Source organism: Rhincodon typus, chromosome 34 (assembly GCF_021869965.1).
Source record: "Rhincodon typus isolate 14 chromosome 34, sRhiTyp1.1, whole genome shotgun sequence".
NCBI lineage: Eukaryota > Metazoa > Chordata > Chondrichthyes > Orectolobiformes > Rhincodontidae > Rhincodon > Rhincodon typus.
In genome coordinates this window covers 6,462,728-6,484,739 of record NC_063365.1, presented here as the reverse complement: position 1 = coordinate 6,484,739, position 22,012 = coordinate 6,462,728, and the positions used below count along the sequence as shown (strand labels likewise).

The window sequence follows — 22,012 nt, the reverse complement described above, 5'->3', positions numbered from 1 at the left end:
AATGTCCCTACCTCTTAGCCAGGAGGCCTGGGTTCGAGGCCCACTTCCCCCAGAGATGGGTCATAACATCCCTGAACAGTTTGTTTGGAAAATATCTAGCCTGCAATGGTGTCCTTGCTGAGATGACTGCCAATAACCATCTTCCCTTGTACTAAGCATTAATTTAATCAATTCAGAGTGCCCCCCAGATTCCCATTGATTCCAGTTTTGCTCAGGCTCCTGGATGCCACACTCAGTCAAACCCTGTGCACTCTGTCCTCACCTCTAGTACCTGGACCGTAGGCAGAATGCAATCCCTCCACATGGAGACTGTCACTTGGTATATATTTCTATCTCAGATTTTTAAATGATGATAAAGTGGTTAGAGCTGTAGTTTATTTACAAGAGCAAATGATCGCACATTTCTGATCGTACAATTGTTTCTCTAAAATGTGTACATGGCGCATTAAAAAATATTCAACAACTTAAATGGTCTAATTGTTTGTCACACACAAAAGAGACTTAGGCCTTATGAAGAGCCATGTGCCAGCAGATAGCACCATGGGAATATCAGAAATTGCTGTCACTGTACAGAGTGCCTGGGCACTTTGTATGCTTTTACAACAACAACCTGTGTTCACCTAGCACCTTTAACATAGCAAAAATGTCCGAAAGTTTTCACAGGAAAACTATCAACAAAATTGGCACTATGATGAAATATTAAGACAGGGAACAATAAGTTTTGTCAGAAGTTTTAAGGTGCATCAGAAACAGAAGAGGAAGAGAGATAGATAAAGGCAGAGACGGAGAGGTTTGGTGAAGGGTTTCCAGAACCTGGGGACTAGTTGGCTGGAGGCACACAAAAATGGGGGAGAAATGACAAGAAGCGTGCAAGAGACCGAGATAACACAGTGTGGAGCTGGAGGAACATAGAGACCAGGCAACATCAGAGGAGCAGGAAAGTCTGAAGAAGGGTCCCGACCTGAAACGTCAGCTTTCCTGCCCCTCTGATGCTGCCTGGCCTGCTGTGTTCCTCCAGCTGCACACTGTGTTGTCTCTGACTCCAGCATCAGCATCTCCACGCAAGAGACTGGGATTGGAGGAGCGCCGAGATCTTGGAAGGTTTTAGGATTGAACGAGGATAAAGAACCCAGGGAAAAATGAGGACAGCAAAGTTCAATGGATCCAAGGGTCAATACCAAAGGCTTCTGACAGAATGTGGGCCAGGCACATCCTCTCAGAGAGGGAGAAGGGCAAAGGAGCCAGAGGGTAGATCAGTTAAAAACAACACAGGGAATGGGGGAAGGAGGTAGATGCGGGGCCAGGGCAGAGAAGGTGGGAGCACAGAGGTCTAGGGTGAGGTTTCTTCACTGGTTAACCTGCCCTGGCTATGGACAACTCTCCAGCAAGTGGGAATGTTAATATGTTAGAAACCGTGGTCACCCATGTTCAGCCTGGAAGCGAAAGATAACGGGAAAACACACAGAAATCAGCTACCGATAAATGGAAATGACATTTTAAAAAGTGAACTTTATCATGTCAATTTGAATGTTGACCTGTCCCATTTACAAGGGTCAGTGTTACATGCAACTTAAAGGCATCGAATGTCTTTCACAATAGTCTGAATGGTTGAATCACTTGCTGTCATAAAATATATAATTCATTTCTGCTATAAAAATCAAACTTTTATAAAAAAAATTACATTTCATAAAAATGTTCCAAAAATACCATTGGAGAAAGGAGAGGTTTGGTCCTTTTGCGATGGCTTTTGTGTAACAGTATCCCCGGTTTGCTCAAGGATCTGAGGTATTTCATGATTTATTTCCCCCTCCAATGTAACAGGCAGTAATGCTCCACAGATACCCCCAGCCCACACCCCTATTCGGGGTCCACCAACGTTTTACGGCAGAGTTATAGTTCGACCTGTCTGTGGAGATCTCGAAGCTTAGATCATGGCGATGGCCTCTTGGGTGCGGTTGATGCCTGAGCTGGGGACCACCATGTTGGTGTCTGCTTTACAGTTTGTCTTCTTGTCTCTCTTTGCCAGCATTTCAAGGAAGGTGTTTTGAGTGATGGAGCTGAACTCCATGGCGAAAGTCCCGTAGAAAATGAGAATGATGATGGTGAAAACCCACTCGCAGATAGCTGCTGCGTGCTGGAGCTGGGAGCTCTCCTGAATGAAGAAGACCCCACCTGGAAAGATGGTTAAGGAATTTATAAACTGGTGATGAATTTCTAGATTGTATTTGGGATAGGATTTGGGGATAATGTAGGTGATATTCCTGAAAGAGGTGCGCTGCAGAAAGGATACTCATAACAAGGTTGATGAAGGCCACAATGGTGAGGAATGCTCGGCAGTGGCCTATTTGGTAGTCCAGGGAGTTCTTTGCTATCCTGTAAGTGAGCACCGATTGGAAACAGATGAACAGCATACTGCTGGGGAACCCTACTCCAGCGCCAACATAGTGCAGCACTTTGGCATTGTCAACCTGCAGGAACAAGATAGTTCAGCTGTTAGACAAACATCACCCTCTTCCCTTCGCTTTCACACGCTGATCTTTCAAATAATATTTCACAAGAGTCTAAAGCCCAGTGAATGAAGCTCCAGTCCAAAGCCACAACCTTTCCTGAAATCACATGATCAGGCTATGCAAACTGATTGGCTTACAGACAATTATTTTCTGCTTTTTTTTTGGTCAAATTATCAATAAGCCAAAATCCTAGAGTGCAACATGTTGATACAGACTCCTACAGTGCAGTTCCACTGAGCAAAGGGCCAAGTTTCAAGTCCCACCTGCTATGCAATAACATCTCTGAACAGGTTGATTAGGAAAATATCTCCAATGTACTGATCTAACAGAGCGGTATCCCACAGGGCAAATAGAGACGGAAATGTTACAGCATGGAAAGTGTCCCTTCAGTCCGTCATGTCTGCACCCTAGCCCACTTTCCAGCAACCATTCCACAGTCTGTCAGATTACAGCCAGATGCAGGTTCCTTTTCAATAAGTTGAAGATTTCTGCCTCAATCAACAAACTGGGCAGCGAATTCCACTCACCCACTACACTTCCAGGCAGCGAGCTCCAGACCCCTACCACTTTCTGGCTGAAACATCTTTCCTCATGTCCCCTCTACCAATTACATTAAATCTGTGATCTCTGGTGATGTGAACCAACATCAATTTTCTTTTTTATTCATTCACAGGGCAGTTAAGAGTCAACCACATTGCTGTGGTTCAGGAGTCACATATAGGCTAGACCAGGTAAGGATGGCAGCTTCCTTCCCTAAAGGGTTTTTCCCCCTAACAATCGATAATGGATTCACGGTCATCATTAGATTCTTAATTCCAGATATTTATTGAATTCAAATTCCACCACCTGCCATGGCAGGATTCGAACCCAGGTCCCCAGAACATTATCTGGGTCTCTGGATTAACAGCCCCCTGATAATACCACTAGGCCATTGCCTCTCTTTTCTTTTCTTTTTGTATTTATGTTGCTAATTAAACTTAGTCAAATTCTATGGGCGAGATTGAGGAGAATGAGCCTGTGTTGATTAGATTTTGAAGGTTGAAGCATACAATATTAAGACAGGGCTCGATAGAGTTGATGCAGTCAGAATATTTCCCCTCTTGCTGGGGATCTGGAAGGCGGAAACACAGTCATAGGATGAGGGGTAGGCCATTCAGGGCTGAGATGAGGAGGAATTTCTTCTCTCAGTTGGTGGTGAATCTTTGGAATTCCCAACCATGGAGGTTCAGTAATTGAGTATGTTCAAGACAGAGATCCACAGATTTCTGTATAAAGACAACATTGAGATAGAAGATTAGCCCTGACCTTGTTGCATGGTGGAACAGTCTCAAGGAGATAAATGATCTACTCCTGCTCCTATTTCCTATGTTCCCAAGGAGTTCACAGGATCATTACAGAGCAAGATCCAACACCAATAGCAAAATTGGATTGCGATAGTGTCTTTAACATAGTGAAATGTCCCAGCACATCTCACAGGGATAATGTCAAAGTTAATTTGACACCAGGCCACACGAGATGGTAGCTTTTAAGGTTCTTCTCAAAGCAGGAATGAGAGGAAAAGAAACAGAAAGTGCTCAGGGCCTCAGCAGATGTGGGAAAGATTGACAAAAGGGTTTGAGGAACTGCGGAACCGTACAGAGGTAGGTTACAAACAGATGCGCATGTGTTCTTGAGCCACAAAAACAGTAAATGCTGGAGAAACCCAGCAGGTTTGACAGCATCGAAACAGAGTTAATGTTTCGGGTCCAATATATTCTACTTTGCTTTCACGGAATTGCTCTTGAGCAGTAACACCTAACGGACAGCAGAGGGCGGTAAACACAACATACTGCACCAACAGGCCTGAGTGATACAAACAGCTACAGAGCATATCATCAAGGTCAAGGATTATGACAGCAATGCTCTGGTATCCACAGGAAATATGTCCCAGATACAGATACAAAAAGAAAACAAGCAGAACCTAGAATCTACAAAAAGAGTGCAAGATGCAATGGACCATTTCGAACTGAGGAGAAATATCTTCACCCACAGGGTAGTGACCCTGTGGAACTCTCTACCACAGGAAGCTGTGGACATGAAGTTACTGAATATTTTTAAGAAAGAAACAGATAGATTTCTAGAAATTCAAGGTGTCAGGGAGCATGGGTAGAAAGCAGGAGTGTGGTGTTGAGATAGAATAGCAGAGCAGACTCGATGGGCTGAATGGTCCAATTTGGTTCCTATTTTTCTATGTTTCTAAGAGTTCTCCAGCTCAGAGGTTCCCAGAATGCCAACAGGCACAAAGTCTACCATGTAGACCAGCCATACAAACAGCAAGACCTAATGTCCTGCAAGCAGTGTGGCAGCACTCAAACATTCAGAAGTGTTTTTTTTTAAATTCATTCCCAGGATGAGGGTGTTGCTGGCTGAGCCAGCATTTATTACCCATCCCTAATTGCCCAGAGGGCAGTTAAGACTCAACCACATTGCTGTGGTTCTGGAGTCACATGTAGGCCAAGACCAGGTAAGGATGGCAATTTCCTTCCCTAATGGATGTTAAGTAAAACAGATAGGATTTATTTCCACCCCCCCTCCGACAATTGACAATGGAGTCATGGTCATCATTAGATTCTTAATGCCAGATATTTTATTGAACTCAAATTCCACCATCTGCCATGGCAGGATTCAAACCCAGGTTCCCCCAGACATTATCTGGATTTCTGGATTAACAGTCCAGTAATAACACCACTAGGCCATCGCCTCCCCCAGCGGTACTAGACAGGTAGAGTTAGGTATTGATGTTGTGTAAGTGGAAGCTAATCCTGTATCTGCTGATAGAAACATTGAAACTAGGAGCAGGAGTAGGCCATTCAATATGATCATGGCTGATTCTCTACCTCAATGTTTGACTCTATGTCTCTACATACCAACGTTTTCCCTATACCTCTCGATGCCTTTAACATATAAAAGATGTATCTATCTTTTTCTTGAATATATTCAGTGATTTGCCCTCCACCGCTTTCTGTGGTACAGAATTCCACAGGTTCACAACTTTTTTAAGTGAAGAAATTTTCATCACTTCAGTCCTAAATGGTTTAGCCCATATCCCAAGATTGTGTCCCCTGGTTCAGGGAAAACAATCTCCCTACATCTAATCTGTTCAGCCCTGTTGGAATTTTAAATACTTCTAAACTCCAGTAAATGATAGAATCCCCACAGTTTGGAGGCAGGCCATTTGGCCCATCGAGTCCACACCGATCCTCCGAAGAGCATGCCACCCAGACCCACGCCCGCACCCTATACTGTAACCCTGCATTTCTCATGGCCAATCCACCTAACCTGCACATCTTTGGACTATGGGAGGAAACCCACACAGACACGGGGAGAACGTGCAAACTCCACACAGACAGTCGCCCGAGGCTGGAGTCAAACTGGTATCCCTGGCGCTGTGAGGCAGCAGTGCTAACCACTGAGTCATCGTGCTGCCCCAAATACTGGCCCAGTCGAACTAATCTCTCCTCATAGGATACTTCTGTATGTCTGGTATCAGCCTAGTGAACCTTCACTGCACTCTCTCTATGGCAAACATATCCTTTCTTAGGTAGGGAGGCCAAAAAGGTTCAGGTGTGGTTTCACCAAAGCCCTGTATAATCCTTCTGAATGTAAATCCTTGTGCAATAAAGGCCAACAAAGCATTTGCCTTCCTAATCATAGAATCCCTACAGAACAGTTAGAGGCCATTTAGCATCCACCAAAGAGCAACGCACCATATCCCTGTAAGACCATATTTACCATAGTTAACCTGCCTATCCTGCAATTTAGCATGGCCAATTTTGGGTGGAAACTAGAGCATCCAGAGGAAACCCACGCAGACACAGGGAGAATGCACAAGCTGCACACAGACAATTGCCCGAGGGTGGGATCAAACCAGGGTCCCTGGCACTGTGAGGCAGCAGCGCTAACCAATTAGCTACCCCATTGCTTGATGCACCTTCAAATGATGTTGGCAAGGTGTAGATCAGAGTGGGGGCAGCGGGTGCTTGACAGTATGTGTGAGAAAATAGGAGGCCTAATTGGAAATGTACTCAAGCAGGTAGGGACTGCACATCCCTCTGTGATGAATGTTGATGGAGGAACCTCGGAGGATGGTTTAGCTGGAAATCCATGGAGAGGTTAAACAGTATGAGGAGTATGTAGCTTGTGACCCTGGTATTGTAAGTGAGTGGCAGGGAAGACTGGAGTAAATAGACAGGGTTTACAGGAGATCTGGGCAAGGAGCTGGGAGATGCCAAGAGGCTCAAAGACCTGAAAGAGTGGAGGGAGATTTGAAATAAGATTATCAACCCTCCGAGAGAGCCCTGTACCCTCTAAAAATTAATAATGAATCATTAGAATATGGCCTTGGGCATCCCGAAGAAAATCAAACAGAAGCATTAAAACATATCTTTCCAATAAGTTTCTTTGAATGTTTGAGTTAGTCATAAACATTTTGATGGACATTGCAAAATTGTGAAATCAACTACAGAAGAATTTCCAGCCATTCCAATTGGCATACCCAAGATTTTGGAGAATTTGGGGCTTAGAGAAGATAAGGCCAAGAGTTGGTTTGGTCGAGATGTTCCAAACCATGTGGGGTCTGAATGGTGTAGAGAGGAAGGAACGGTTCCCACTGAGGGAAGGATCGGGACTGGGATGGCACAGGTTTCAGGTCAGTGCCAAAAGAAGCAATGGAGATTGGAGGAAAAATGCAGCGAGAGGGTCAGATCTGGAGCGGATGGCCTTACAGTGTGGTGGAGACAGGCCCGCTCAAGTCTTTTGAAAAGGAGCTGGATCCTTTTCTGAAACTGAAGCATTTTCAGGGCTGCAGGGAAAAGGCAAGAGTGGCACTTAGAGATAGTAAGAACTGCCAATGCTGGAGTCAGAAATAACATAGTGTGGAGTTGGAGGAGGACAGCGGGCCAGCAGCACAGAGAAGCAGGAATGGCATTTAGTTCCTTCAAACAGCCATCTCAGATAGGATGGGTGAACGGTCTCCTGAGCAGTGACAATTCTAGGATGTTACATGTGGCTAGAATGTGGGATCTGGGTGCTGGGTGACAGGAAGTTATACAATGGAACTTCCAGGAAGGCATCCAATCAGAGATGGCAACCTAGCATTTGAGATAGGTGATAGGTCAGGATGGAAGCTGCCTTTCTGAGAGTGGCAGAGAGAACAGGTGAGCTTTGAAGGGCACAGGGACAACGTCCCTATCTCCAACTCCATTGGAGAGAGGTGAGACTAATTGATAGCTCTTCCAAAGGGCCAGTACAGACACATTAGACTGAATGGCCTCCTCTTTGGTGCTGTAAGATTTGGTCATTGTCCTTAATGACACACTTACTGACCTGCTGTGCATACTCAGCCTTAATGATTTGTTCAGCCATTTCACATGATGTTCGTGGGCTAGAATTATCAGCATATCTCTTTCAGAATGATATCACAAGGCCAGTTGATAAATGTGCCCTGAAGTCCTCTTATATGACAGTAATAAAACTTTTCAAAGACACAGATCGGGTATTAACATCAAAGTATAAAGGGGTGTGTGTGTGTGTTTGTGTGTGTGTGTGTATGTGCATGCGTGTGTGCGTGTATATATACATGCATGTGGGTGGTCAGGAGTCAAAGGAAGTGGAGAATGGGGCACGTTTTAAGACTGAGAATTTGCTTAGATCTGTACTCCAATTGTGAGTCTCTTGCATTACAATCACTGCACTGGTGTTTAGTGAGTTAATACAAAATCCTGAAAATCTCAATCCAAGTGTTGTCAGTGCAACAGTCACAACAGTTACCAGCAAAAACATTTCCATATGCTGTGGAGAATATTTACTGTTCATAATTCATTCAGACAAAAACACCTCACAGAGTGTAATTATTTATAAGTAACTACTTTTGAGCCTCAGCCAGGACACTGGGAGCAGTCACTTCCAAAATCTTTGAACTGTGAGCATTAAAAAGGCCACTTCTGTCTTTCAGCTTGATCTTTTTGATCTCAGAGATAAGCCAGACAGAAAATAGTTCCAAGGTTTCTTTTCAGGTGCCCTGCTGTGTAATATTGAGGCAGCAGATGTGAATCAGTCCAGACGCTAATCCCTTTGTTTCGTCTACTAGTTTTCATCTTACACTTAGACTGATGTTTGCTTTTGAGGATTTTCTCTCAGGGTGTGAGAGTCACTGACTAGGCAGCATTTAGTGCCACTTCCTAACTGGCCTTAAAGTATTGGTTGTGAGCCTACATTCTGAAGCACAGTGGTTCATGGGACCAGTGGTAGGGACCTGTTCGGATGGCTATTTGAGGGCTGACCCAGTGACAATGAAGGAATGGTGATATAGTTCCAAATCAGGATGAACTGTGACTAACAGAGGAAATTGCAGGAGTTGATGTCCCCATGCCTCCACTGCACTTGTCCTTCTGGAAGGTACAGGTCATGGATTTAGATGGTGCTGTCTATGAAATAATGACAATACATCTTCCAAATGGTGTTGTATAAGCTAATGGTTCTGAAGGAGTTAACATTCGAGCTGAATTTAGCACCACTCAATCGATGGTGTTACACAGTCTTTGGCTGGAGGAGAGGCAGTAGCTCAAGGTCCAAAGGGTCTTCTCTGGCTCCTGACAATCTCTGTAATAATGCCAAACTAGTGAATGCAACTTGTACCTATTACTTTTGTGCGATAAGATACATACTGTTTTGTAAGACAAGTGCCTCTTCTTGTTAAGACTCAATAGTGGTTCATCCTCTAGCAGGGTTCTCTGACACAGCAAAGAAGACAGGATTGGTGGCAGCACTCTATCCCAACCACCAGTAGTTGGCACCACAATATGCGACAGCTGGTACACATTGCTGTGGGGCAACTAAATGGTGATAGATGCCAATCAAAAAGTGATTGTCCTGGATAGTGTCAAGCTTCTCCAGTATTGTTGGAGCTGCACTCATCCAGGCAAGTGGAGAGTATTCCATCACACTCCTGACTTATGCTTTGTAGATGGAATCATAGTACCCCTACAGTGCAGATAGGAGGCCATTCGGCCCTTTGGGTTCACACTGACCCTTCAAAGAACAATCCACCCAGAACAGTAGCCCAGCATTTCCGATGACTAATCCACCTAGCCTGCACATCCGTGGACTCCACAGGGCAATTTAACATGGCCAACCCACCTAACCTGCACATCTACGGACTGCGGGAGGAAATCAGAGCACCCAGAGGAACCCCAAGCAGACACGGAGAGCAAGTGCAAACTCCACACAGACAGTCACCCGAGGCTGTAATCGAACCCGGATCCCTGGCGCTGTAAGGCAGCAGTGCTAACCCTGTGCCACCTCTAATGTTTCAATTGCTACAATTATGCCGGGCTTTCGTGAGGCCACACCCTGAATAATGGGTGCAATCTTTGAGGTGCAATCAATATTTAAGGAAGGATACACAAGTACAGTCAAGGTTCACTAGACTGGCCCCTGGAATGAGGTTATCCTATGACAGGAGGCTGAGTAAATTGGATCAATACTGTTTGGGTTTCAGAAGAATGAGAGGTGATCTCAATGAAACATTCAAAATTAGGAATGCCTAACTGGGGGAACACTGAGACATTGCTTACTGTGGTCAGGGAATCTCGAAACATGGGGGCACACTCTCAGGATAAGGGGCTGACCATTTTGGGACTGAGCCATAGGAACTACAAGCATAGGGTAGAGGGTTTGACTGGGTGGGATGCTTTTTGGAGGGCTGGTGTAGACTTGATGGGCTGAATGGCCTGTTTCTGCACCAGGGGTTCTATGATTCTTTGGTGATTGTACTTAATTCCTCCAACACATTTTTTAGTATTAATGGGATGTTCAAAGTATCTTCCACCATAAAGAGGGTGTAGGGTGAGTTTGCTTTATAGGGATATTATAGAGTGTGTTTAATTGGGGTGGGGAGGGTGGGTGGTGGAATTAAGAAGCTCTGGAGTACAGGATGTCACCCTCCAAATCATTGACAGAATGTGCCAACAGTTTGATGGTAGAATTCAATAATGTTTGAGGGCACCCGAGCAATGACATGCCTTTTGCTTTAACTCCACACTGCTTTCCGTGCTGTATTTGAATTAATTTCAAACAAAGACTGGCACTGAGTTCTATCCAAACTTTCAGCATTACTGAACCTGTCACAGAATAATGATTTCAGTTTTAAATGAATGCTCATTATAACCCACTTTTCAAAGGGCATACAGTGGATGAAGCAAGCTCGACAACTGTATTTATACTTAGATAGTAGCCAGGAGGCAGAAAGGACCAAAGAAGGGCTGACATTCCAAACTCCCTACACTTTTTCTTTCAGAAGCATTTGAAGAATTTTGTTTCCTTTTTTCCGTGTTTATTTGTAATTCATTCATGGGATGTGAGCACCGCTGGGCCACCATTTATTGCTTGTCCCTAGTTGCCCTTGTGAAGGTGGTGGTGGTGAGCTGCCATCTTGGACCCCTACAGTCCACTTGGCGTAGCTACCCCCACAACGGTGTTAGAGGGAAGGTGTTCCAGAAATTTGACCCATGTTTATGTCTGTTGGACTCCAGTTTATACATGGAATGAGGAAGTCTGTCAGTATTACTCGTGGCTGAGAAAGTTAGGCCTACACAGTTCAGTCCCCTTTCCAGTTTCAGAGACGTAGGATATAAGGTGAGTAGAGTCAAGTGGGAAGACAGAAAACTCAGCTTTCAACCACCTGGGGATTGTGGGACGGAAGGACAAACCGTCAGCAAATTCTATCAATGATTTGGAAGGTGACATCCTGTATTCCAGCTAAAGAACAAGGGAAGATCTTTGTGGAAACAAATGGACTTATGGGATTTGGGATGCATGGCATCGGGACCCATGGCATCAGGGGCCAGTACTCACCTTGCCAGAAGCTAGACAATGGCAGCCATTTTTTGCAAAGAAAGCCCCATAATTGTCTGTCCCTTCCCCCATGCTCGCAGTCCAGTTAAAGACAGCAGGGTGTGGAGTCTCTGGATTCTGGTAACCCAATCACAGGACTGGCAGCTCGGGCATTTTGGAGAGATAGTTACAGCTGAGGCAATTTGGAGACATTGAGGGCCACTCCAACATAGACATAGCTTCAAAGGCATGAATTTAAATGAACAATTCAGAAAGGCCAAGCAGACAGACCCTCCCTGGCAGTACATAGAGGATGGTGAAAGGTAAAGGAATGAATAAACAACGGGCAGGAAAGGGCTTGAAGTCTTTGGTCTGATAAAAAGAAGGATAGGTGGAATTTCCACTTTTATTGTGGATGTTATAATGCTTTAATTCTGGCTGACATGACTTAAATATACAAGCAGATCCTGTGCTGACATGTTACAGTGTTGACTGCAATTACTATTCAATTGGAGGCTCCATGACGATTATCAGTGATACTGTAATGATGGCATCATCTGGCACTTTATTATAGAAACTTCTATTTCATCCCTTCAAGGACCAGAAACTCAAGTTACTTTCACATGGAAGGCTACTTCACAATTCCTCAGGATCAAATTCTACATTTCCCAAAAACAAAATAAAGAACTGCAAATGCTGGAAATCTGCAACAAAAACTGAAATTGCCAGAGAAAGTCAATAGTTCCGGTAGCATCTGTGGAGAGAAAGCAGACTCAACGTTTCAAGTCTAGTGACCCTTCTTCAGAACCGATAGCAGCTACATATATAAGTATGTATATATATACATATATCCCACCTTTTCCTAGCTACTATTCAGAAGTAGAGTCACTGGACCCAAAACATTAACTTTGCTTTCTTTCCACAGATGCTGCCAGAGCTGCTGTGTTTCTCCAGCTATTTCTGTTTCTGTTCTACATGATCCAGTCTGTTCATGGCAGACTTGGTTAGCATTGTGATCCGTGGTTAAACTCCATGTGCATTTGTGTAGAACTTGACTACCTGAAGTGAGCTTGGGACCCCAAGTGGGGTCACGAGCTAAAACTTTGGGATAGCAAGTTCCAAGGCAGTAAGGGCCACCACCTCCTGCCCCCTCCCAATCCCAACCCGCCCTGCTCTCACTGAGGGGATGCAAAAACTTTCAAGCCTTTAAATGGAGTCACTGTAGGAAAGATTTTGGAAGTACCAGTGTTCTTTATTCATTCATTCATTCACAGAATGAGGGCATCGCTGGCTAGGCCAGCATTTATTGCCCATCCCTAATTGCCCAGAGGACAGTTATGAGTCAACCATATTGCTTGGGGTCTGGAGTCACATGTAGGCCAGGCCAGGTAAGGATGACAGCTTCCTTCCCTAAAGGACATCAGAGACCCAGATGGGTTTTTCTGATAATCAGCAATGGATTAGACTCTTAATTCCAGATATTTATTGAGTTCAAATTCCACCATCTACCGTGGCGGGATTTAAACCCAGGTCCCCAGAACATTATCTGGGTGTAGTAAGTATCTCATGTATATTAAGTACCAGTGTAGGTTATATCTCATTGCACAGAGTCAACTCCTCACTATCCACGGGGAAGACCGGCAATGCTTATCAAATAATCAAAGGGATAAATGAGGCAGATGTCAGACTTCTATCCAAAAGGATCTGCAGCAGACAATAGCTCGATATCTTTGATAGATATATGATGGAATGTAGATGTGCATGGTTTAGGATTATATTCATTAGAGTTTGGAAGAATGAAGAGGGATCTCATAGAAATCTACAAAATTCTAACAGGACTAGACTGGGTAAATACAGCAATCACCAGGGAGTCCAGAATCAGGGTATAAGGACACAGGGTAGGCCTTTTAGGACAGAAATGAGGAGAAATTTCTTCACTCAGAGAGTGGTGAGCCTGTGGAACTCTCTGCTACGGGAAACTGTTGAGACCAAAAATTGAAGACTTTCAAGAAAGATGCAGATATAAGCCTGTAGATATAAATACATATAAGTAGATATAAGACTGAAGGGATCAAAGGATATAGGGAGAAAGCAAGAACAGGGGACAGAGTTGGACAATCTGCCATGACCACATTGAATGGCAGAACAGAATTGAAGGGCCAAATGGCCTACTCCTGCTTCTATATTCAATGTTTATGTGATCTATAAAATAGATGGATATTCATTATTCCATAGTTACAAGGTAGAGAATAAATTATACCCCAGTTGGGTTTGGGGTGACCATAAGACCTTGCTTTGGATATATGTGGGGTATGGGTTGATGTCACTGGGGTAAGCAGGGAATGGAGCCGTTGCTCAGTGGCCCAGGCCAATTTGGCCACTCGGCACAAGATCACTGTAAACATAGAACGTGGATCAGGAGAAACATTTTTTTTTGTGGTCAGGCAATACAGAAGTGCACAATCCCAGCATTGTTCTCTGAGCCTCAGTCAGGCTGGATCACTCAAAACATTGGAAGCAGTTCCTGGCTCAGAGTAGATAAGGTTACAATTTGGGTCCAATTCACTGCAAACGTCCCCTTTGTCCATGGGCTCAGTGTTGACACCTATTGTTCCACCACTGTTCTATTTATAGACAGAGCGAGCTGGGCATTTTTTAGCTTACGAGCACTGATCTTACCACAGGCAGAATTATCCACTATGCAGCAACTGCGCCAAATCAAACAGTCATAACCAAACCTTTATTTGCCTGTATAGGGGGTTACAGTGTGCCGTGAAACAGGAGGTGCTTGCAAACAGCTCAGTGGGCCCACTCACCACAGACAGACAGCTTGGAAAGACTCCAGACTGAATGTGCCAACGCACTCGGCTGCAGCTGTAATCACAAACTGCCCTTTCACTGCTGACTGCCGTCACCTTTAACGCTTGTGCCCACCTTGTCTTAGAGCCTAGCTCTTGAAAGGAATCCCTGTGCATTCAGATCGCTGGGACTTGTAAAGGACAGAGGCCTGGCCCGCAGATGTTTACAGAATTTCTGGAATGAAATAACTTTTCTGTTGCAAAACTACTACATTAAAGTGGCAATGTCTATGAAAGGGAGAGCTGGACTACAGCAATGTGGTTGGCTTCTTAGGCCAGTTAAGAGTCAACCACATTGCTGTGGGTCTGGAGTCACATGTAGGTCACACCCAGTAGGGATGGCAGATTTCCCTCCATAAAGGTCATCAGTGAACCAAATGGGGGTTTCTACAAAAGTCAGTAACGATGACCATGAGACTGGGGGCTAGATGTTAGGAGTCCCATGCTTGGTTCGCTTTTGATGGAAAGGCACATAAATGGTGGTAAGTCACCAGCTCACCACCTTCCAACCCATCCCTGAGCTTAACCCTATAACATACATTGATGTTGATATCCACCCACCATGTGTCAATGGGTAACAACAAATAGTTATGAGGAGGTGATAGCATAGTGGTAATGTCAGTGGACCCATAATCCAGACAGGCAGACTCACGTCCTGGGGACGTGGGCTCAAGTCCCACCATGATAGATGGTGAGATCTGAATTAATGAAAATCTGGCCTAATTGTGACCATGTTGGTTTCTGCAAGAAGCCATCTAGTTCATTAATGTCCTTCAGGGAAGGAAATCAGCACATTACAGCTAGGGGGAAGCACCTTGTTCTTGGCCTGTTGGTTCCAACCAACTTTTCTGCTGGTGAGGGCGGCAGAGTTGGTGCCACTGCTCCTTTATACATTTCTGCACTGGATTGCAATTCAAGATTTTATTAATCGAATGTCAATTCCACCAGCTACTCTGGTGGGATCTGAACCCATGGCCCCAGACCACTGGCCCCTCGATGACTATTCTGGAGACATTACCTCACGTCACTATCTCCCCCGCATTACTTTGACCATAAAGATTGTAATAAAATTAGGACCAAAAGGTTTTTAAATCAGTTTCTGGTGTTAATCTGTTCCCCAGTCCATTCTTTTATTGTGTCATCACCATTGTTATACTATTTTTTAAGCTATATTCAACCATAAGATGGAGGTGCAGAAGGAGGCCATTCAGCCAAGTATGCTGTGCCATTCATTGAGATCATGGTTGATCTGATAATCCTTGAACCCATCATCATTTAACATTGAAAGTGTATTTTTGTGTCCTATACGTTTCAGAATGAAATCTCCCTTACCCCAGGATCTTGCCAACTAATCAGAACCTAAAACTTCAGAAATTCCACTTTGATGGGCAGATTATTGTGTATTAGAAGGTTGGTTTTGCAGCCAATGGCGTGTTAGAACATGGTGCATTGGCCTGGTTACATCACAGGGTTAAAATGTCTGTGGGAGGAGATCTTTTGAAACCGGTATGTTGCTGTCATCCAGTTAGTCTGCCCTAACGGACTCGGTGACCTGAAAGCCAGGCTAGTGGTGTGAGGTCTCCAGAGCTGACCACTGGCTACGTAGCTTCGCTCGTTCATAGAGCCTGAGTGATAGAACCAACAGTGGGACATAGCATTTTCCCTGGCTGCTCCAGATTACAAAAAGCAACAGTGTCTCCCACTTATACAGACTCGGTTCAGACTTAGAATGTACCAAAGTACTTCACTGACAGGAAAGGGAGAAGGAACAAAAATGAAAATTTAAGGATGGTCCTGTCTCATAGCATCAAAATTTGCCTTACTCCAATTAAGAACTTTAATTTTTATACAAAACCTATCCTTTTCCATAACTATTTTAAAACTAATAGAATTATGATCACTAGTTCCAAAGTGCTCCCCCACTAACACTCCAGTCACTTTCCCTGCCTTATTTCCTAATAGAATGTCAATTTTTGCTCCTTCTCTAGTAGGTTCATCTACATATTGATAAAGAAAATTTTCTTGAATGCATTTAACAAATTCCTCACCACCCAAGCTCTTATCACTGTGGCAGTCCCAGTCTATTTTAAAGTTAAAATCCCCTACTATTACAACCCTATTATTCTTATACTATCTGAGATCTCTTGACATATTTGTCCCTCAATTTCCCTCTGACTATCGGGGCGGCCTATGGTACAATCCCATCAAGATGATCATCCCCTTCTTATTTCTGAATGGTACGTGAGCTAACATATAGATCACAGAAGACGTCAGTCACATTTTCTACATTCTGGATCCTTGCTCGTTAGTACGTTCTCTCTTAAAGTGATATCACATGCCAAGTGGGATTCATTCACTACTGATTATGGGAGCACCACCAGCATCAAGAAGCACTGCTCAGAGCATCAAGGGTTGGGCAATGAAGTCAGCCTTGAAGCATCGCAAGAACAAACAGAAAAAAGGCATTATTAATAGGCGGCACAGTAGCTCAGTGGTAGGCACTGCTGCCTCACAGCGTCGGGGACCTGAGTTTGATTTCACCTTCGGGCGACTGTCTATGTGAAGTTTACACATTCTCCCTGTGTCTGTGCGGGTTTCCTCCCACAGTTCAAAGGTGTGCAGGTGAGGTGGATGGGCCTTGCTAAATTGCCCATAGTGTACAGGAATGTGCAGGTTAGGTCCATAAGCCATGGGAAATGCAGGGTTACAGGGGTAGGGGAGTGGGTCTGGGGGGATGCTCTTTGGAGGGGTGGTGTTGACTCAGTGGGCTGAATGGACTGCTTCCACACTGTAGGGATTCTAGTAGCATTGTGAAAACTTGCACAAGTGATCAGGGATGAAGAACAAAGGTTTCAATCTCCTATACAAGTGAGGGAGAAATATCATATCTTTCATTCTGTTCTGACTTTCGTCAGTGGGGTGACCATTTCCCTTAGGAAATAAAAAGAGTTGAGGAAATGTCTCCAGCTGTAAATTTTGGCTTGTTGAGGCATTGATCTTTTCTTTTCCAGATTCTCTTAAACTAAGGCAGAAATCCAATTTACAGCCACATGTCATGCAGTTGTTTTTGCTGCTGGACTGTCCTATTTTAGTCAGAACATCCTTATCAGCAGCACTAAGTAACAAAAAAGTTCAAGACTCCCAAACTGACACAATAATGTCATGAATACAGGATGGGCATCAATAATTACAGTAAGGAATTCAATTCAAGGTAAACTTCTTTAGCCAGTTAGTTTTTAGAAAATGGAATTGGTTACTGTGAGGTAGGTGTGTGATTTATCTATATTTTAATTTCGTTTAATTTGAGTCTGAGTTTGAGCCAGTGGCTAGTTCTTAAACTTCTGTACCTAGGTACTTGTACCTAAGATGGTGCCGTGTATTGCAGTATTGAAAACTTTTCACTGTACTCCTCTGCTTTGGTATTTGAGGACCACATAACAATAAAGTCAAAATCTAAAAAAAACTAAAATCTAGATTTTAGTCTGTGTATTTTAAGGGATTTAATGACTAACATCAATATTTACGTAGGCATGGTGGTTTATCTTAAAAACAACAGTCTGAGAGTTATCGTTCTTGGAACAGTTGAGCATTAGGCTTTCAGTTTAGAAGGTTTGGATATTGTGTATTTTATTAGCTAATGGAAAACATCCATGGCTCAGGAAAGAAAAATTTTAAGGTTTTCAGTCTGATAGTTTGCATAAGTCTTGGCTGAAGCAGAATGTGTAAAACAGATACTCGTGCGCTTAAGTGTGTGTCAATTCTTTTGAAAAAAAACTTTTTTTTACTAACCGTGCCCATTGTCCTGTGCCAATTTAAGTACTGTGGTTTCTTGGAAAATAATGCCTTCCTTGAGTGCTATGGCTTTAAGTTTAACAAAGTTTTGAGGATATTGATGAATTCTTCTAATTTTGCTTCTGTATGAGTCAGACTAACCATATGTCAACACAAACACAGAATGTTACTGGAAGGTACAGCTGCCATAGTGCCAGTGGACCGCACTGTCATTAGAGTGAGAGAGAGAGATGACTGGTGGTGGTTTCACTTGAGGGTCACCACGCCTCAGGCAATGGCTGAGGTTGAAAAGCAAAGTCCTTTATGGTTACCTCACTGGAACTGAACCATACTGTTGGTATCACTCTGCATTGCAAAGCAGCCATCCAGCCAACTGAGTAAACCAACTCTCCACGAGCAAACTATGACATCCAATAAAGGAATTTTTGAGAATGAAAAAGTAGCTTCTCAAAGCCAAACAGTAGCCCTTGAGCAAGTCACAAGAATTCACCCCATAGATTTAAATGTGTATGTATTTGTATTTGAAGATACTTTTTGTTTTATTCAAAAAGCACACAATTTATAGAAAGTCAGTCAAAGTGGCATTTTATAAATTCCTACTTTAGAAATAAAACCAGTCTGACTCCAAAACAAAACACAAACAGATTCTAAACAAGGCCTCACACCTAATATGCATTGTCTGACCTAAAATGTCACCTCTTCTTTACACAGATAAAACCTTTATCTCTCAGGGCAGTGACTTGAAAAAAATTCGGGGATTTACATATATATTAATCAATTAAAACCTTCTAAATGATTAAGGATTTAACAGCATCTTAGGTTTGTTTAATACATCCTCATCAGTGGTGTGACCCTTTGATCTTTTACTTATAAATTCTATATCTGATTCAACCTCTCTCACTAACACCTGAAGAAGCAGTAAGGCTTCAAAAGCTTGTGATTTCAAATAAACCTGCTGGACGATAGCCTGGTGTCGTGTGATTTCTGACCTTGATGGAGTGAGGTAGCAAAGGCTCAAGTTAAAGCATGACTACTAGCAGGGACCTATTGAGCCAAATGACCCACTTCTATGCTGTCAATCCAGTGAGAGAATTAATATGTTGAATTATTTTTAAAAAAGGCACTGGTTTGAAACAGTTGCTTTAAATAGGAAGCAACTTAAGTTCCTAACCCAGGTTTGTTCTATTTGAAGACCAGATGTTCATGGAAAACTGTGAGGTGCATTTAAGGACAAGATTTAATGTCAAGGAAGCAATCCAGGCACAGAGTCAACTTCGAAATTAATCTGAGAATCTCAATGAGAACTAACCATACAGATAGTAAAACAGGGCACAACCAGTAAAACATTAAATTGAGCCAATTTCTCAAAAGATACTGATAAAATCTATCTGGAATCGAATTGACAGGAATCCTATTCACAGTAAAATATCTTTCTGATTCATAAACTTTGTGTTATATTCAAAACATTAAACATTAAAGTAACACCAGCAGCCAGATAAACTTCACATCTGAAGTTAAGTACGTGTCTTGAGGCCATAGCACCAACTGTGAAAGATAATCAATGTTCTTGTACTTAAACCACTAGGCGAGCTGTTAAACTGAAGAGAACAGAGGTTTCCTTAATGAGGGAAAAACCTTTCCAAGTCTCTCAAACACTGCAGTTCGATTAATAACAGCTCCATATTTCAACATCGGTGGAGGCATTGCTTGTAATCTCATTTCTCCAAAACTAGTTTCTCTCATTTGGGCTCACAGCAGTTAAATGAGGAGGTTGGAGGAAGTGATTGCAAAATGCAACGCATCATCTGACGCCAGTTCTGGGAAAGGGAGAATGGTAGTAGGCGTTGAAAGCACACTTGTGTATGAAACAGACAGATGATTATATAGGTCCTTGCCAAAAGCCATAGGGCTAACAATCCCACTCCACTTTGATAGGCTGAGTGGCCTTATGTGATGGCTCTGCAACTCTGCAATCTTCTTTCCATTTTGGTGTGAAGTTAATACTGTCTTTGCCACTGGGAGATGGTGAAAAAACAGCTGGCCAACACTGAAACCTATTTTGTACTCAACTTTGGGAGTTGAGCTAACATTTGGACTTTGACAAAAAGTGGATTTAAGGACTCAGAATTAGCAGGGAGAGGATCTATAGTCAGGGAGTCAACGAGGCTGGCCAGGTAAGTGTCATTGATTTGGAGTGCAGTCTATAGATAGTACAGTTCGGAGGGAACGAATGACCCTTTTCCTATTTCCATACCTCTTCAGCTGCTGTGACCTACACAGAGACACACATTTGTTCACAGAAGTTTCCTTTGAGGCCCATGGTGGAAGTTCAAACATATCTTGTTTGAGTTACAAATACCCCTGAGCAACAAGAGGTTACAGCTGGGTGTACAGTGCCCCTTGGCCTTGCACCAACTGTCTGTTAGTTGGCAAATGAAACCAGGTTCAAGGAGGGCCATTTAACACTGCTGGCAGCGTGATATTGGAAAACCATCCCCCAACTCTACTCTCATTGTGCTGACTTATTGCTGACGAGTAAGTAAATACGGTTTAAAAGAGGTGTTCAGTAACTGGCTGTGTTCTGCCGAAAGCAAGATCGATTTACAACTGGCCCTCTGCCCATCTGACTAATGTTCTGGCCCAGAAAGCGGGTGTAAACACTGAATGCTTTCAGAAAGTATTTCTTCATCTGTTTCCCTGACAAAGCGTTTAACTCATCTTACAAAATCACACCATCTCAATGGAAGATGGAAGCCATTCACAGCGATACAGGAACAGCAGTGGGCCATTCTGTCCCTTGAGCCTATTGCACCATTCAACTAGATTACAGCTGATCTCAAGTTCATTTACTCATTAAGGATCAATCTACATCCACAGGGTCCATCTGAGCTATCTGAGTTCATCCCTCTATGACGACTGCAGCTTATAATTGTGTTCTTTGAACAATTGCAGGCGCTCTGTCTCCATTACTCAGACTGGAAGTTGCTCTACACATTGATCAGTCCCTATGTTCCAATTTGACTCCCTTACCCAAAATGGACGGTAATAACTTCAGGATAGGGCAGTGACCTTCCCAATCCTTTACCAATAGAGACTGTGACTGGTGCCACTTGTAATGGATTCCCTTTGGGCATGGAAGTGGACCCTGACTGCCATTTTAAGGCAGAAACTAGTTAAAGACAAAACGGGGCCGCCATTTGGCAATGGAACAGAAATGGTTCACCAGCAGTAAAGCTTGGAGAGGAGCTACTGTTTCTCTGGGACAATAACCCTCAGGAATTGCGATTATCCACCCCCCCAACTCATCTCACTGCCCATGCCAATGACCTATCTTCCTGCTAACAACCTTTTGACAATGAGAATCAGCCTCATGATTGAATGTCTATCTCCCTTGTGTCTCACTAATTGGAACTGGGTGAAATATTGAAGGTGCTGCTTGACCAGAGCACTGTACAGTTTGATCATTATCTACTTCCTATGACCATGTGTAGCTCATCAGGCTTTGCTGGTTACCATGTTTGAGGAACAGCTTTTGTGCTAAATCTGTTCAGCATTTTGGTCCTTTTCCCTCTTAACTATTGTGACACCACTTGTGGAATATGTTCTTTATTTTGTCTTTTTGTTGTGCAGTGTTTTTTACTCGTCGACATTAAATTTCAATCGCCTTTCCTTGGTGGACTTAATGAAGAAAAATCTATTCATTGTCGAGAGGCTTTCACTGCCCTGGGCGCTGCAGAGTGTCTTAAAATGTCATCCGTCTCTCAAAGTCAGCACTGTCTAGTGTATAACACCGGTGCCATACTGAGGGAGTCCTGAACTGTCAGGGATGCTGTTTTCCAGATGAGACCTTAACTTATTCCATTAAGAGAGATAGTAGAAACTGCAGATGCTGGAGAATCTGAGAAATACAAGGTGCAGAGCTGGATGAACACAGCAGGCCAAGCAGCATCAGAGGAGCAGGAAAGCTGACGTTTCGGGCCT

At 43.4% G+C, this 22,012-nt stretch overlaps 1 protein-coding gene across 2 annotated transcripts in view; it reads right to left on the bottom strand.

Annotated features, from left to right (window-relative positions):
- Nucleotides 1-361: 361 nt before the first annotated feature.
- The window catches only part of LOC109923371 (transmembrane protein 150A-like), a 95,414-nt gene continuing 73,763 nt past the window's right edge, over nucleotides 362-22,012 (bottom strand). For both annotated transcript variants that reach the window (XM_048616432.1, XM_048616434.1), the window contains 2 exons: nucleotides 2,291-2,468; nucleotides 362-2,172 (listed from right to left, as the gene is read on the bottom strand). In XM_048616432.1, the coding sequence (XP_048472389.1) occupies nucleotides 1,925-2,172; nucleotides 2,291-2,468 (426 nt within the window). In that variant the 3' untranslated portion in view covers nucleotides 362-1,924. The remainder of the gene's footprint in view (nucleotides 2,173-2,290; nucleotides 2,469-22,012) is intronic.